This window comes from Triticum dicoccoides, chromosome 3B (assembly GCF_002162155.2).
Source record: "Triticum dicoccoides isolate Atlit2015 ecotype Zavitan chromosome 3B, WEW_v2.0, whole genome shotgun sequence".
Lineage (NCBI taxonomy): Eukaryota > Viridiplantae > Streptophyta > Magnoliopsida > Poales > Poaceae > Triticum > Triticum dicoccoides.
This window is the reverse complement of record NC_041385.1, coordinates 19,651,099-19,667,292: the sequence shown is the minus strand read 5'-3', so window position 1 is coordinate 19,667,292 and position 16,194 is coordinate 19,651,099. Positions and strand designations below refer to the sequence as shown.

Here is a 16,194-nt window from a genome sequence, read left to right as displayed (position 1 = left end):
GGCAAAGAGCAAATCATTGAATACTGAAGCTATGCCTAGGAAAAGGAAAAAATGTAAAAAAAAAAAGACAGCAACATTGATCCTTGTCGATCAGCTACTAACCCAAAGAACAAAATGCAAGCACACATGATCCGAATGTGGACACAACCATGTGAACTGAAACCATGCATGCACCAACGAAAACATATTGTGGAGCATAGGCTCATGGGCACCCTCTTATCTAGCCATCCAATTTTGCATTGCAATTCGTGCAAGAACTTTTCTCTTTTTTATTTCTCCCAAATAGTTCAACATATGAACTTCAAACTTTTCAGCACAACAAAACATTCTAACTAGAATGTGGGAACAAAAGTTTCAGATTTTTTCGTGCATCATAAATACTAAAATAAGTTTTTTTAATTGAACAAATCTCATTTTCTATAGTAACAAAAAAATCTGAAAGTTTTATCCCATATGTAGTAAAAATGTTTTGTTGTCCTGGTAAGTTTGAAGTTCATATGTTATTTTGCTTCAAAGAAACAAAAAAAGAGAAAGTTTCATGTACTAAGTTAGTTGTGTAGTATGGATCTCAAAGCAACATTGGAGGATAAGGATAAGAGGTGTCCAGAAACCCGAGCTCAAAACATCCACGTCCCATGCACTAAGCAAGCAGCCCCAGTCAACTGGAATAACATTCACGGCCTAATGTGTGATGCGTGTCACAGTATGCGAGAAGACGGTGGTACCAAAATCCCATATTGGACATGCTCTTGGTGATCCCAGGCCTCCGACCTAAGTGCATGCTGGTGCTAAATTTGGGCATGGAGACCGACTACGTGACAATACACCAGGACCCATCAGTACGCTGCCATGGTCGCGATCGATCTGCTGCCACCAGCTCCATCGAGCAACCATGGTCCGGCCACCAGCACCTCCGGGCAGCGACAATGTCACTTATGCACACTACTTGTGCAACACCAAACCGCAACGATGAACCACTATTACCCGTCGCCATGTGCCATCTCCATATCCCTGTCATCCAAATCACGACAACGGAGGGACAATGAAATGACTGTTGTAGCGCAAACCTCCTAGCAACCACGGGTCTCTTCAACCAAAACCCTCTCCAAAAAGATGCCCCTAGGAGGGTACACCGCCGCACAGTCGATGTCATCGTCCAGCCCAAGGGAATCGGGTCCTACGGGTTAATGTAGCCTATGTTCAGCTACATGGCGTGTAGCCAAGTTGTACCCTCACCACTGTTGTACCTTGTACTCCCACTGTAGTCAAACTTCATAAAGTTTGACCAAGTTTACAAAAAATAATATAAATATTCATTATAAAAAATTTATATCGTGTGAAAGTACAATCAATAATGAATCTATTGGTATTGATTTGTTATTGTATATGTTAATAATTTTGTCTACAAACTTTGTCAAAGTTTGACTTTGACCAAAACTAATACGCGGAGTAAATAAAAACAAAGGGAGTATCTTCCACTTCACCCGTGCAGCCAGTTTTGCCACCGGCCGACACCTCTAGAGACTCTCCGCCTTATCGCTAACAATTACTCCATCACCCTCCTCTGATGGGTGAAGCGAAGACCTTGCTGCCACTGTCACCCACCATCATTCTACCACCATTATTAATCCTGTTTTGTTGGATCCAAGACGGAACACGTGAACAGAGGCACTAAGGTGATGTCTAATCTCCCCATCAGACAAAGGTGATGTCTAATCTCCTTAAATAATTTCTGGTTGACCACCATACAAAAATTTCTCCAACTTCTTTTTCACTGCTCGTGTCAAATTGCATGATATTGTGGCGTTTGTTTCAAAATGGGCATGACCTATGATGTGACTGTGATGTGGGGGCTTGATAGGCATGGTGTGAAGTGTGATGTGGGCCCGGAAAATGCTTTCTTTTGGGATCTTAGACTGCCAGGTGTTTCATGTCTCCATAAGGCCTTAATATACTCCAAACTGAAAGCTACAGTACTTTTTTCTAAATTTGTGAATTAATATTCATCATGATCTCCAATTGCAAGGTTTGGTGCAAAAAATGTATGACGCGTCTCGCAAAAATTCTGTTATTTGTGCGGAAAATAATAATCTGTTTTTACTTATGCAAGCCTACATAGTACGCACATTTGATGAAATTTTTTAATTAGAAATTAAATATTAGAGTATTTTAATCCGTACTAGATACACCGTACTCACTCCATCCAAATATATAAGGTTGAATACACTTTTCATCAATTGTCTTTGACTACTTGTTAGAACACAAACAATATGATGTATATGTTACAAAAGCATACCGTCAAATCGTATGTGAAGAATTTCTAGTGATAATTTTTTTATATCATGCCTCCCATATTTGGATCAAAGGCAACATCGAAAAATCTTATTAGGTTCCATATTTGGATCGAGGAGGGTGCAGTTTATTAATACTATTTGAAATTGTAAAATGGGAGAAATATCATAATGAGATCATAAATTTCGAAACTATATTATATACCACTCTGTCAGTGAGAGCAACATATGCATGGTGCATGCATCTCTTAATAATCTCCTCAATTAGTGAAATGATTTGAGAGCGAGTGATGGTAGCAAGTTTAATGGTGAATCACGTACGTAAGGTCATAAGCCTTTGTAGGTACCTGCGGCATCTGCCAGGTAGCCGTTCACCCACGCATCCGGTGATGCGTCCGTGGTGCCGATCGCGGCCATGAGCGGCAACAGGTAGCTGACGGCGATGAGAACGACCGCCGCCGCCAGGGCCCGCGGGAACGTCCGCCCCGGCCGCTCTACCTCGCCGGCCATGGTGCTCGCGCTGTCCCAGTAGTTGAGGTTCCAGAACAAGGTGTTGAAGAAGAGCCTCCAGTCCTTCTTCCTCCCCTCCACCTGCGATGCCCACCGGCGCGGCCGTAACTTGGGCACCGCCATGGCTGTCATCAGCGCGAACGGGGCCAGCGACACTACCCCGAGCACCATGGCGCCCCACCCGACGACGCTCAGGCCGGCGTAGTTCAGCAAGGAGAGGAGTAGCGTCATGCCGATCACCGCGCCCGTGCGCGCCCTGCCGGGCTCTGCGATCGCGGGGGCCACGCCGCCGAGGTAGTCGGCGACGAGGGCCGGGTAGGCGGCGATGTTGATGGTGATGCTGAGGTACTTCCACGTGCCAAGGAGGGAACCTGCGAGTGGGCCGAAGGCGTGTTCCGCCCACAGGACGAAGCCGCCGTTGCCTGGGAAGGCAGCAGCGAGCTCGGCGGTGACGAGCGCCTCCGGGACACCCCACGCCAGGGGGAAGATGAGGAAGCCAAGCAGAGTGAAGAGCGGCCCCACCGCGCGGACCGCCTGCTCGGAGCCGTATGGGCCGCCTGCCACCTCGAAGTAGATCAGGAAGACGAGCGGAATCAGGGTGATCTTGCGCTTGCGCTGGTGGTGGGACTCGGATGACATGATGGTGCCATGTAGTTGTGGATGTTCATCCTGTTGTTCCTGAGTATGTGTCTGTGGTGGTTGTTTGGTCATTACGATTTCTCGAGTCATGGTGAGTTTACTAGCTAGAGTGTCGAGGAACAAGATAGCCAGCTAAGCGCACGTGCCGATCATTCGTGTGGGCTGTTATATAACTTGAGGAGCTCAAACGGATCTGTAAGAAACACCACACAAAAAATATCTGGCTGAGCTATCTTTTCATTAGTACTGTATATGGTGGCCGGCCCTATCCTTGTCCACATTCCCATCCGGAGTAAACAAGGGTTGGAACACCCCACTTCCTCCCCTCCCGGTCGCTCCCGCGAGCGACGCAGACGATCAACACAACCCACCAGCCTCCGAGCCCCTCCCCCCACCTCCCCCGTCGCTGTCGCCGGCTTGCGTGGAGGGGTGAAGCCCCGTCTGTGTCAGCGGCGGTGGGGCGTCTCTTCCCTTGCTCCGACAGTGGCTGGCAGGGGCCGGCGAGCTCGAGTGGAGGCGTAGCGATAGCAGAGGAAGCGGCAGCAGGCGGCAGCGGGTGGACTGGTGCTTGGAGGCGGTGCAAAGGGCCTAGTGATGGTGGTTCCTTCACGTGCAGCGGGCAGTGGTGCCTGCTTGTACTGCTCCGGATCTGTGGTGGTGGCCACTGCCAGGATGCGCATCGGCTCCCCTGCGGTGGGTGGCCTGATGTGGAAGGCCGCCATGTCTGGCCGCGTGGGCGGCGGGCTGGCGGCGGGCATGGAGCTTGCTCCACGGATCTCCCCGTTCGCCACTTGGAACGGATCTGACGGTGACGGCCCCCTCCCTTGTGTCGCATCCAACCTCGCCGGTCTACGCGGCGGGCATCCGTGTGCTCGGTGGTGACGGTGGTTAGGGATGGACGTTGGTGGGTATAGACCGGGGGAGAAACGCTTGGTCAGCTGGTACGGCCACGATGTCGGCGGCGCTCTGGCGTCTCTTCCTCTGGTAGTGGCTTCGAGGTCCTTGCCCCACCCTCTTCCTCCGTGACCTGGGTGAAAGCCCAAACTCTGAAGGTTGGGTGGTGATAGCGCGCCAGCGTCGTTGTCCTTCTTGAAGGTGCCACCTTTTGTCGGCGGAGTAGCGGTCGAGGCTTCGCGGGAGGCGTGTTGCCTTCTTCAGAGATGCTCATGCTCGACTACTTTCGCTCGACGTTGATCCGGGCTGCGGCAGTGGTGATGTATGGGCTGTGGCGTTGTGAGGTGAGGTGGTCGTGCACTACACCACAAAAAACTTTAGGGGCAATAAATTGTTGGGAAAGGTTAATAATCGACTCGGTACAGACAGAAAATAGCGGGCTCCCGACTCTGCCCTAGCGTCGTCTCTCCAGGAGGCGGCCGGGGCGGCGCGAGCCTCCTCTCTTCTCGTCCACCATTGCCCACCCTCCCCCTCCCCCTCCCCGCCCCCACCGACGGGCGCCCTGCATCTGGCCCAGGTGGTGTCGGCAACAGAGGGACCTCCCGTACTAGCGCGTGATTCCTCTTCCCGGGGAAGGGGGCGGCGACGGTGAAGCTCGGCCGGTGGCGGTCTGGCGACCTTGAAGCGGTGGCTAGAAGTGGGCGCGGTGGTGGAGCTGCCCCTTGGAGGTGGGGTGGATTGCTGGTGCGGGGTGGTCGGCGGCGCGCCCCGACCTAGATCTGGGCCCTTAGGGCCCCATGGTTCCTAGCGGGATGGCTCTGGTGCGACCACAATGCCTATTGATACGTCCCCAATGTATCTATAATTTTTGATTGTTTCATGCTATTATAGTCGTAATCTTGGATGTTTCATATACATTTAGAAGCAACTTTATATCATTTTTTTGGACTAACCTATTAACTTAGTGCCCAGTGTTAGTTGTTGTTTTTTGCTTGTTTTTGACTTTGTAGAATATCAGTAGCAAACAAAGTTCAAATTCCACGAAATTTTTTGGAGATTATTTTCTGGCACTAAGAGAGCCTGGAAGCTTCGGGAGGGAACGAGAAGACCAACGAGCGGCCCACTAGGCACCAGGGAGCGCAAGGGGCCTGGGGCGCGCCCTGGTACATAGTGAGGTCCACAAGCCTCCGCTTGACCTAATGATACATCTCCAACGTATCTATAACTTTTTATTGCTCCATGCTACTTTATCTACTGTTTTAGGCAATATTGGGCTTTATTATCCACTTTTATATTAGTTTTGGGACTAACCTATTAACCGGAGGCCTAGTACAGATTTGCTGTTTTATGCCTATTTCAGTGTTTCGAGGAAAAGAAATATCAGACGGAGTCAAAACGGAACGAAATCAACTGGAGAAGTTATTTTTGGAAGGAAACCCACCTGATGGACTTGGACTCCATGTCAGAAGATACGGGAGGTTCTCACGAGGGTGGGGGCGCGCCCCCTACCTCGTGGGGCCCCCGTAGCTCCACCGACGTACTCCCTGCACCCATATATACCTACGTATCGTAAAACTTCCAGAACAGAAGATAGATCGGGAGTTCTGCCGCCGCAAGCCTCTGTAGCCACCAAAAACCTCTCGGGAGCCCGTTCCTGCGCCCTGACAGAGGGGGATCCCATCACCGGTGGCCATCTTCATCATCCCGGCGCTATCCATGACGAGGAGGGAGTAGTTCACCCTCGGGGCTGAGGGTATGTACCAGTAGCTATGTGTTTTGATCTCTCTCTCTCTCTCTCTCGTGTTCTCTCTCGTGTTCCCTCTATGGCACGATCTTGATGTATCCCGAGCTTTGCTATTGTAGTTGGATCTTATGATGTTTCTCCCCCTCTACTCTCTTGTGATGAATTGATTTTCCCGTTTGAAGTTATCTTATCGGATTGAGTCTTTTATGAGAACACTTGATGTATGTCTTGCCGTGATTATCTGTGGTGATAATGGGATATCATGTGCCACTTGATGTATGTTTTGGTGATCAACTTGCGGGTTTCGTGACATTGGGAACCTATGCATAGGGGTTGGCACACGTTCTTGACTCTCCGATAGAAACTTTGGGGCACTCTTTGAAGTACTTTGTGTTGGTTGGATGAATATGAGATTGTGTGATGCATATCGTATAATCATGCCCACGGATACTTGAGGTGACAATGGAGTATCTAGGTGACATTAGGGTTTTGGTTGATTTGTGTCTTAAGGTGTTATTCTAGTATGAACTCTTTTATAGATTGATCCGAAAGAATAACTTTGAGGTGGTTTCGTACCCTACCATAATCTCTACGTTTGTTCTCCGCTATTAGTGGCTTCGGAGTGACTCTTTGTTGCATGTTGAGGGCTTGTTATATGATCTATCTATGTTATTATTGTTGAGAAAACTTGCACTAGTGAAAGTGTGAACCCTAGGCCTTGTTTCCTATCATTGCAATACTGTTTACGCTCACTTTTATCATTAGTTACCTTGCTGTTTTTATTATTTCAGATTACAAATACCTTTATCTACCATCCACATTGCACTTGTATCACCATCTCTTCGCCGAACTAGTGCACCTATACAATTTACCATTGTATTGGGTGTGTTGGGGACACAAGAGACTTTTTGTTATTTGGTTGCAGGGTTGTTTGAGAGAGACCATCTTCATCCTACGCCTCCTACGGATTGATAAACCTTAGGTCATCCACTTGAGGGAAATTTGCTACTGTCCTACAAACTTGTGCACTTGCAGGCCCGACAAAGTCTACAAGAAGAAGGTTGTGTAGTAGACATCGAGCTCTTTTCTGGCGCCGTTGCCGGGGAGGTTAGCGCTTGTAGGTATATCTTTAGATCTTGCAATCGAATCTTTTTGTTTCTTGTTTTATCACTAGTTTAGTTTATAAAAGAAAACTAAAAAAATGGAATTAAGGATGCCTCATATGCTTCATCTTTTTAATGTCTTTCGTGAAAATGATGGGAAGGAAAATTGTGCTCAAGTACTAGAAGAAGAATTACACAGAATGCTTGGCATAAAATATGTGAATGATGAGCATGATTGCAATGTTGTTAGTATTAATTCCTTGAATATCCATGATGCTAATGATATGCAAAGCCACAAGCTTGGGGAAGCTATGTTTGATGAAGATGATATTTTTTGTCCCCCAAGCTTTGATGAGCAAATTTACTATGATGAAAGCATGCCTCCTATCTATGATGATTATTGTGATGACACGTATGCTTTAGATAATAATGATAACCATGAAACTTGTCATCTTGATCCTAATTTTAAATCATATGATAGTTATTTTGTTGAGTTTGCTCCCACTACTATTCATGAGAAGAAGTTTGCTTATGAGGAGAGTAGTAAATTTTCTATGCTAGTAGATCATGAAAAAAAATGCTTTAGGTGATGGTTACATTGTTGAATTAATTCATGATGCTATTGAAAATTATTATGAGTAAGGAACATATGCTTGTAGGAATTGCAATAATATCAAGTTTCCTCTCTATGTGCTTCAAGTTTTGAAGCTATGCTTGTTTTACCTTCCTATGCTAGTTGATTATCGTTCCCATAAGTTGTTTGCTCACAAAATCCCTATGCATAGGATGTGGGTTAGACTTAAATGTGCTAGTCATATGCTTCATGATGCTCCCGTTACGTTTCAATTCTTATGTTTTGTGTGAGCATCATTGCCATCATCATGCCTAGCTAGAAAGGCATTAAAGAAAAGCGCTTGTTGGGAGACAACCCAATATTTATCCTTACTGTTTTTGTGTGTTCACATGATTATGCTACTGTAGTAATCATGTTTTATAGCTTTTGTTTCAATAAAGTGCCAAGTAAGACCTTTAGGATAGCTTACGGTGATAGTTGTGTTGATCCTGCTGAAAGTCAGAAACTTTTGCACTCAGTAAATTAGTTTTGTTAATTGACAGAAACGTGATTCTGATATGATTCTTTTTGATCTGGATTGGTACACGAATTTCTTAGGACTTCATAATTTGGTAGGATTTTTGGAGTTCCAGAAGTATACGTTTGATACAGATTACTACAGACTGTTCTGTTTTTGACAGATTCTGTTTTCTATGTGTTGTTTGCTTATTTTGATGAATCTATGAGTAGTATCGGAGGGTATGAACCATAGATAAGTTGGAGTACAGTAGATATTACACCAATATGAATTTAGAATGAGTTCATTACAGTACCTAAGTGGTGGTTTTATTTTCTTATACTAACGGAGCTTACGAGTTTTCTGTTGAGTTTTGTGTTGTGAAGTTTTCAAGTTTTGGGTAAAGATTCGATGGACTATGGAATAAGGAGTGGCAAGAGTCTAAGCTTGGGGATGCCCAAGGCACCCCAAGATAATATTCAAGGACAACCAAGAGCCTAAGCTTGGGGATGCCCCGGAAGGCATCCCCTCTTTCGTCTTCGTTCATCGGTAACTTTACTTGGAGCTATATTTTTATTTGCCACATGATATGTGTTTTGCCCCGGAAGGGGAGCCTTGGCGCAGTGGTAAAGCTGCTGCCTTGTGACCATGAGGTCATGGGTTCAAGTCCTGGAAACAGCCTCTTACAGAAATGTAGGGAAAGGCTGCGTACTATAGACCCAAAGTGGTCGGACCCTTCCCTGGACCCTGCGCAAGCGGGAGCTACATGCACCAGGTTGCCCTTTTCACATGATATGTGTTTTGCTTGGAGCGTCATTTTATTTTGTTAGTATCTTCTTGCTGTTATTTAGATTAATTTTTTCCATCTTTAGTTTCAATAAAGAAGTCAAGGATAGCCTTTGCCATGCTTATTTTGCTAGTATACATGTTGCTGTTTGAAAAACAGAAAGTTTACCACTGTTGCAAAAATCCCCTAGAAAAGTCAGAGCATGATATAATGTTGAATCTTTTTGAATATTGAGCTCTGATAAATTTATTACAGTGGGAATTTTAGTTCATAATTTTTGGAGTCAGGGAAATATTGATACTATTGCATTCTTTACAGACTGTACTATTTTGGCAGATTACTGTTATGGTTGCATTGTTTGCATATGTTTGCTTGATTAATGATTGTATTTGAGGATAGGAGTATTAAATATGCAGAGGCATTTAGTATGCAATGTTGAATAATTATTTAAGTGATTTGTTACAGTAGAAAATGATAAGGTTTTGCATTGGTTTATACTAACCTATCTCACGAGTTCTTGTTGAGTTTGTTGCGAATGAAGCTTTTGATAAAAAGAGAAACCATGATATGAGAGGAATTAAGGAGACACAAAAGCTCAAGCTTGGGGATTCCCAAGGCACCCCAAGATAATATTTCAAGAAGTCTCAAGTATCTAAGATTGGGGATGCCCCGGTAGGCATCCCAACTTTCTTCTTCAACAACTATCGGTTAGTATCGGTTGAGCCTAAGTTTTTGCTTCTTCACATGAGTTGTGCTATCCTTGAAATGTAGTTTTCTTTAGCTTTGCTTGATGTTTGAATAAAGTATCAAGATCTTAAATTATTAAATGAGAGAGTCTTTGCATAGTTGCATAATTATTTAGCTACTCATTGACCTTCACTTATATCTTTCGGAGTAGTTTGTCATTTGCTCTAGTGCATCACTTATACCTTCTAGAGCATGGTGGTAGTTTTATTTTGAAGAAATAGATGAACTCTCATACTTCACTTAGATTATTTTGAGAGTCGTTAATAGCATGGTAATTTGCTTAATATTAATATACTTGGTATTCAAGATATGTGAAACTTTCTTATGAGTGTGTTGAATACTAAGAAAAGTTTGATACTTGATAATTGTTTTGAGATATGGAGGTAGTGATATTAAAGTCATTGCTAGTTGGGTGATTATGAATTCAAAGAATGCTTGTGTTGAAGTTAGCAAGTCCCGTAGCATGCACGTATGGTTAAAGTTGTGTAACAAATTTGAAACATGAAGTGTACCTGGCTTGTGCATCCTTATGAGTGGCGGTCGGGGACGAGCGATGGTCTTTTCCTACCAATCTATCCCCCTAGGAGCATGCACGTAGTACTTGGTTTTTGATGACTTCTAAATTTTTGCAATAAGTATATGAGTTCTTTTGACTAATGTTGAGTCCATGGATTATACGCACTCTCACCTTTCCGCCTTTGCTAGCCTCTTCGGTACCGTGCATTGCCCTTTCTCACCTTGAGAGTTGGTGCAAACTTCGCCGGTGCATCCAAACCCCGTGATACGATACGCTCTATCACACATAAACCTCCTTATATCTTCCTCAAAACTGTCATCATACCTATCTATCATGGCATTTCCATAGCCATTCCGAGATATATTGCCATGCAAATCCCATCATCATCATCATGACATACATTACTTTTGTCATATTGCCATTGCATGATCATGTAGTTGACATCGTATTTGTGGCAAAGCCACCATGCATTATTTTCCATACATGTCACTCTTGATTCATTGCACCATCCCGATACACCACCGGAGGCATTCATATAGAGTCATATCTTGTTCTAAGTTTCGAGTTGTAATCCTTATGTTGTAATCAATGGAAGTGTGATGATCATCATTATTAGAGCATTGCCCAAACAAAAGAGAGAGAGAGAGAGAGAAAGGCCAAAAAAAGGAAAGGCCCCCCAAAAAAAGAAAATAAAAAAGGGCAATGCTACTATCTCTTTTTCCACACTTGTGCTTCAAAGTAGCACCTTGTTCTTCATGTAGTGAGTCTCATATATTGTGCTTCAAAGTAGCACCTTGTTCTTCATATAGTGAGTCTCATAAGTTGTATTTTTCATACTAGTGGGAATTTTTCATTATATAACTTGGCTTGTATATTCCTACAATGGGCTTCCTCAAATGCCCTAGGTCTTCATGAGCAAGCAAGTTGGATGCACACCCACTAGTTTTCTTTTGTTGAGCATTCATAACTCTAGTGCATCCGTTGCATGGCAATCCCTACACCTCATGTTGACATCAATTAATGGGCATCTCCATAGCCCGTTGATTATCCTCGTCAATGTGATACTTTCTCCTTTTTTGTCTTCTCTACACAATCCCCATCATCATATTCTATTCCACCCATAGTGCTATATCCATGGCTCACGCTCATGTATTGCGTGAAGCTTGAAAAAGTTTGAGATTATTTAAGTATGAAACAATTGCTTGGCTTGTCATCGGGGGTATAGAAGTTGGGAACATCTTTGTGTGACGAAAATGAAGCATAGCCTAACTATATGATTTTGTAGGGATGAACTTTCTTTGGCCATGTTATTTTGAGAAGACATGATTACTTTGATTAGTATGCTTGAAGTATTACTATTTCTTTTATCAATATGAACTTTTGTCTTGAATCTTATGGATCTGAATATTCATACCACAATTAAGAAGATTTACATTGAAATTATGCCAAGTAGCACTCCGCATCAAAAATTCTTTTTTATCATTTACCTACTCGAGGACGAGCAGGAAGTAAGCTTGGGGATGCTTGATACGTCTCCAACGTATCTATAATTTTTGATTGCTCCATGCTACTTTATCTACTGTTTTAGGCAATATTGGGCTCTATTATCCACTTCTATATTATTTTTGGGACTAACCTATTAACCGGAGGCCCAGTCCAGATTTGTTGTTTTATGCCTATTTCAGTGTTTCGAGGAAAAGGAATATCAGACGGGGTCAAAACGGAACGAAATCAACTGGAGAAGTTATTTTTGGAAGGAAACCCACCTGCTGGACTTGGTCTCCACGTCAGAAGATACGGGAGGTTCTCACGAGGGTGGGGGGCACGCCCACCCCCCTAGGGCGCGCCCCCTGCCTCGTGGGGCCCCCGTAGCTCCACCGACGTACTCCATGCACCCATATATACCTACGTATCATAAAACTTCTAGAACAGAAGATAGATCGGGAGTTCCGCCGCCGCAAGCCTCTGTAGCCACCAAAAACCTCTTGGGAGCCCGTTCCTGTGCCCTGCCAGAGGGGGATCCCATCACCGGTGGCCATCTTCATCATCCCGGCGCTATCCATGACGAGGAGGGAGTAGTTCACCCTCGGGGCTGAGGGTATGTACCGGTAGCTTTGTGTTTTGATCTCTCTCTCTCTCTCTCTCATGTTCTCTCTCGTGTTCCCTCTATGGCACGATCTTGATCTATCCCGAGCTTTGCTATTGTAGTTGGATCTTATGATGTTTCTCCCCCTCTACTCTCTTGTGATGAACTGAGTTTCCCCTTTGAAGTTATCTTATCGGATTGAGTCTTTTATGAGAACACTTGATGATGTCTTGTCGTGATTATCTGTGGTGACAATGCAATAGCATGTTCCACTTGATGTATGTTTTGGTGATCAACTTGCAGGTTTCGTGACATTGGGAACCTATGCATAAGGGTTGGCACACGTTCTTGACTCTCCGATAGAAACTTTGGGGCACTCTTTGAAGTATTTTGTGTTGGTTGGATGAATCTGAGATTGTGTGATGCATATCGTATAATCATGCCCACGGATACTTGAGGTGACAATGGAGTATCTAGGTGACATTAGGGTTTTGGTTGATTTGTGTCTTAAGGTGTTATTCTAGTACGAACTCTTTTATAGATTGATCCGAAAGAATAACTTTGAGGTGGTTTCGTACCCTACCATAATCTCTACGTTTGTTCTCCGCTATTAGTGGCTTCGGAGTGACTCTTTGTTGCATGTTGAGGGCTTGTTATATGATCTATCTATGTTATTATTGTTGAGAGAACTTGCACTAGTGAAAGTATGAACCCTAGGCCTTGTTTGCAATACCGTTTACGCTCACTTTTATCATTAGTTACCTTCTGTTTTTATTATTTCAGATTACAAATACCTTTATCTACCATCCATATTGCACTTGTGTCACCATCTCTTCGCCGAACTGGTGCACCTATACAATTTACCATTGTATTGGGTGTGTTGGGGACACAAGAGACTTTTTGTTATTTGGTTGCAGGGTTGTTTGAGAGAGACCATCTTCATCCTACGCCTCCTACGGATTGATAAACCTTAGGTCATTCACTTGAGGGAAATTTGCTACTGTCCTACAAACCTGTGCACTTGCAGGCCCAACAAAGTCTACAAGAAGAAGGTTGTGTAGTAGACATCACCTAAATCCACCTCTATAAATACTCTAATATCAGAAAACCAACCGGGGAGTCCACAAAATACTATTTCCGCTGCCGCAAGTTCCAGATCCACGAGGTCCCATCTAGAGTCCCTTTCCGGCACTCTATCGGAGGGGGATTCGATCACGGGGGGCTCTACATCATCCTTGCTGGCCTCTGATGATGCATGAGTAGTTTACCACTAACCTATGGGTCCATAGTTAGTAGCTAGACGACCTCTTCTCTCTATTTTATCTTCAATACAATGTTCTCCTCGGTGTTCTTGGAGATTTATTTGATGTAATGACCTTTTTGCGGTGTGTTTGCTGGGATCCGATGAATTGTGAGTTTATGATCAGATCTATCCATGAATATTATTTGAGTTTTCCCTAAAATCTTTTATGCATGATTGTTATAGCCTCCTATTTCTTCTCCAATTTATTGGTTTGGTTTGGCCAACTAGTTTGATTTACATTGCCATGGGAAGAGATGCTTTGTGATGGGTTCAATCTTGTGGTGCTCAATCTTGGTGACAGAAAGAGACATGGCACGCATGTATCATTGCTATTAAGGGTAAGAAGATGGGGTTTATTTCATCCGTGAGTTTATCTTGTCTACATCATGTCATCTTGCTTAAGGTGTTACTCCATTCTTCCATGAACTTAATACACTAGATGCATGCTAGATAGCGGTCGATGTGTGGAGTAATAGTAGTAGATGCAGAATCGTTTTGGTCTACTTGTCTAAGACATGATGCCTATATACATGATCATTGCCTTGGATATTGTCATAATTATTTGTTTTTCTGTCAGTTGTCCAACAATAATTTGTCTATCCATCATATGCTATTTTTATGAGAGAAGCCTCTAGTGAAAACTATGGCCCCCGGGTCAATTTTCTATCATATATTAAAACCAAAAATACCTTGCTAAAACTTTCTTTAATTTATTTTATTTTGTATTTTTGTTTGATCTATCTATCAAAAGCTATATCTTTTAATCTTGCTTGTAACCGTGGAGGGATTGACAACCCCTCTACGCGTTGGGTTGCAAGTATTTGTTGTTCGTGTGCAGGTGTTATTTACGTAGTGTTGCTTGTTTTCCTACTGGATTAATAACCTTGGTTTCCTAACTCAGGAAAATATTTATCTCTACTATACTGCATCATCCTCTCCTCTTCGGGGAAATCCCAACGCAGCTCACAAGTAGCTGGAAGAATTTCTGGCACCCTTGTCGGGAAGGTGAGTGCTTGAAGGTATATCTTTAGATCTTGCAATTGAACCTTTTAGTTTCTTGTCATCCTCAGTAAGACACACACACCCTAAACAAACTAAAAAAACCTAGAAACGGGGTCATCGCCTCCTCATCTTCCAGAGTATGACACAAACCCTAACCAAACTCAACAAACACTTAGAAATGGAGTCATTGTCTCCTCGCCTTCCATAGTAGAAAACAAAACCTAACCGAACTAAAAGAAAACCTAGAAACGGAGTCCTTGTCTTCCTCGATAGGACTCAAACTTAACAAAATAAAAAAAACACCTAGTAACGGAGCCCTCCCGTCGGCAAGGGTCGGGATTCATCATGCCTCCATGGCTTTAAGTCCACAGCAGATGAGGCTGATCGGCGGTGGCGGCGTCGACTAGAGGCAGGGGTACTCCTAACGCATGTGCCCCCCTTGTGTATAGAGCGATGGGGTACCAGTTGGCTTTTTATTAAAAACTACAGATGGTGTGAAACCGAAACATATAGGAGCATGATCACTCGCGCATTGGGACTCTTCTAACTGTGTGATTGGAGCTCACGCAACTAGGGCCAAGGCTGGATAGACTGAGAGGGCTTTTGGGGCACTAGACTCGGGCTCTGTCGGACTGGTGTACGCCCGTTAATAATGTTACCAGTTCGAGCAGCCAATATGGACCCGAAGCATATATGGTACAATCCTATTTTTCATCGGGCTTGCTCGGATAGACCGAAACAAACATGATCAGTGCTGATGTTCCTTGTCATCGCGGTCACCACCAGCCCCCTATTGAGAAACATCGTAGAAAAAAAACATTGGCCTAGGATTAAGATCACAGGATCACTATGAAGATGCATACAAGGTTAGATCGAATTGTTACCAACTTCAAGTTGCAGCGGAAGAAGAGTTGGTGTGGGTCAAACTTGAAGTCCCCGAACCGTCCAAAGATGATCCCTCGAACAAAATATCAAATGAACAATCTCTCTATAGATTTCACGCCTACGTGATTGATGATATGACAGCGCTTTGCCGTCTAGAGCTTTGCGTCGCCGAAGAATTATACGAGTGTGAAGATAACCACAAGGGGCTTCTATTATGAGAAACTAGAGAAAACTAGACCAAGACTAGAGAGAGAGAGAGAGAGAGAGAGAGAGGTGGAGGGACCTCCCTCCATTGGAATTATGGACCCACCAGTCATATTTTGCCCAGTTCTTTGTCACGGATACCCGACATAGGCGTGACCCCTGGAGTTTTGAAAGAAAAAGGTATAACGGAAAAGGTTTGTCAACTTCCCACTTCCCGTTAACAAAAAGTTATCAGACATAGACCGTCGTCATGGCTCTATGGGATTGCCAAACACTTGTTGATGCCTAACACTTGTTTTTTTGGTTGTCGGATTGCCAAATATGTTTGGGGAACTATTGGTAGGGTGATTGCCACAGATAGTTGTCCCAGAAACCTTTGGCAAAGATTTGTTTTGCTTTACGCTTTCTTGTG

At 44.0% G+C, this 16,194-nt stretch overlaps 1 protein-coding gene across 1 annotated transcript in view; it reads right to left on the bottom strand.

Annotated features, from left to right (window-relative positions):
• Positions 1–3,562, bottom strand: part of LOC119280558 (probable polyamine transporter At3g13620) — a 4,979-nt gene extending 1,417 nt beyond the window's left edge. The window contains exon 1 of the mRNA XM_037561371.1: positions 2,639–3,562. Coding sequence (XP_037417268.1) covers positions 2,639–3,530 — 892 coding nt within the window. The 5' untranslated portion in view covers positions 3,531–3,562. The remainder of the gene's footprint in view (positions 1–2,638) is intronic.
• Positions 3,563–16,194: the final 12,632 nt, after the last annotated feature.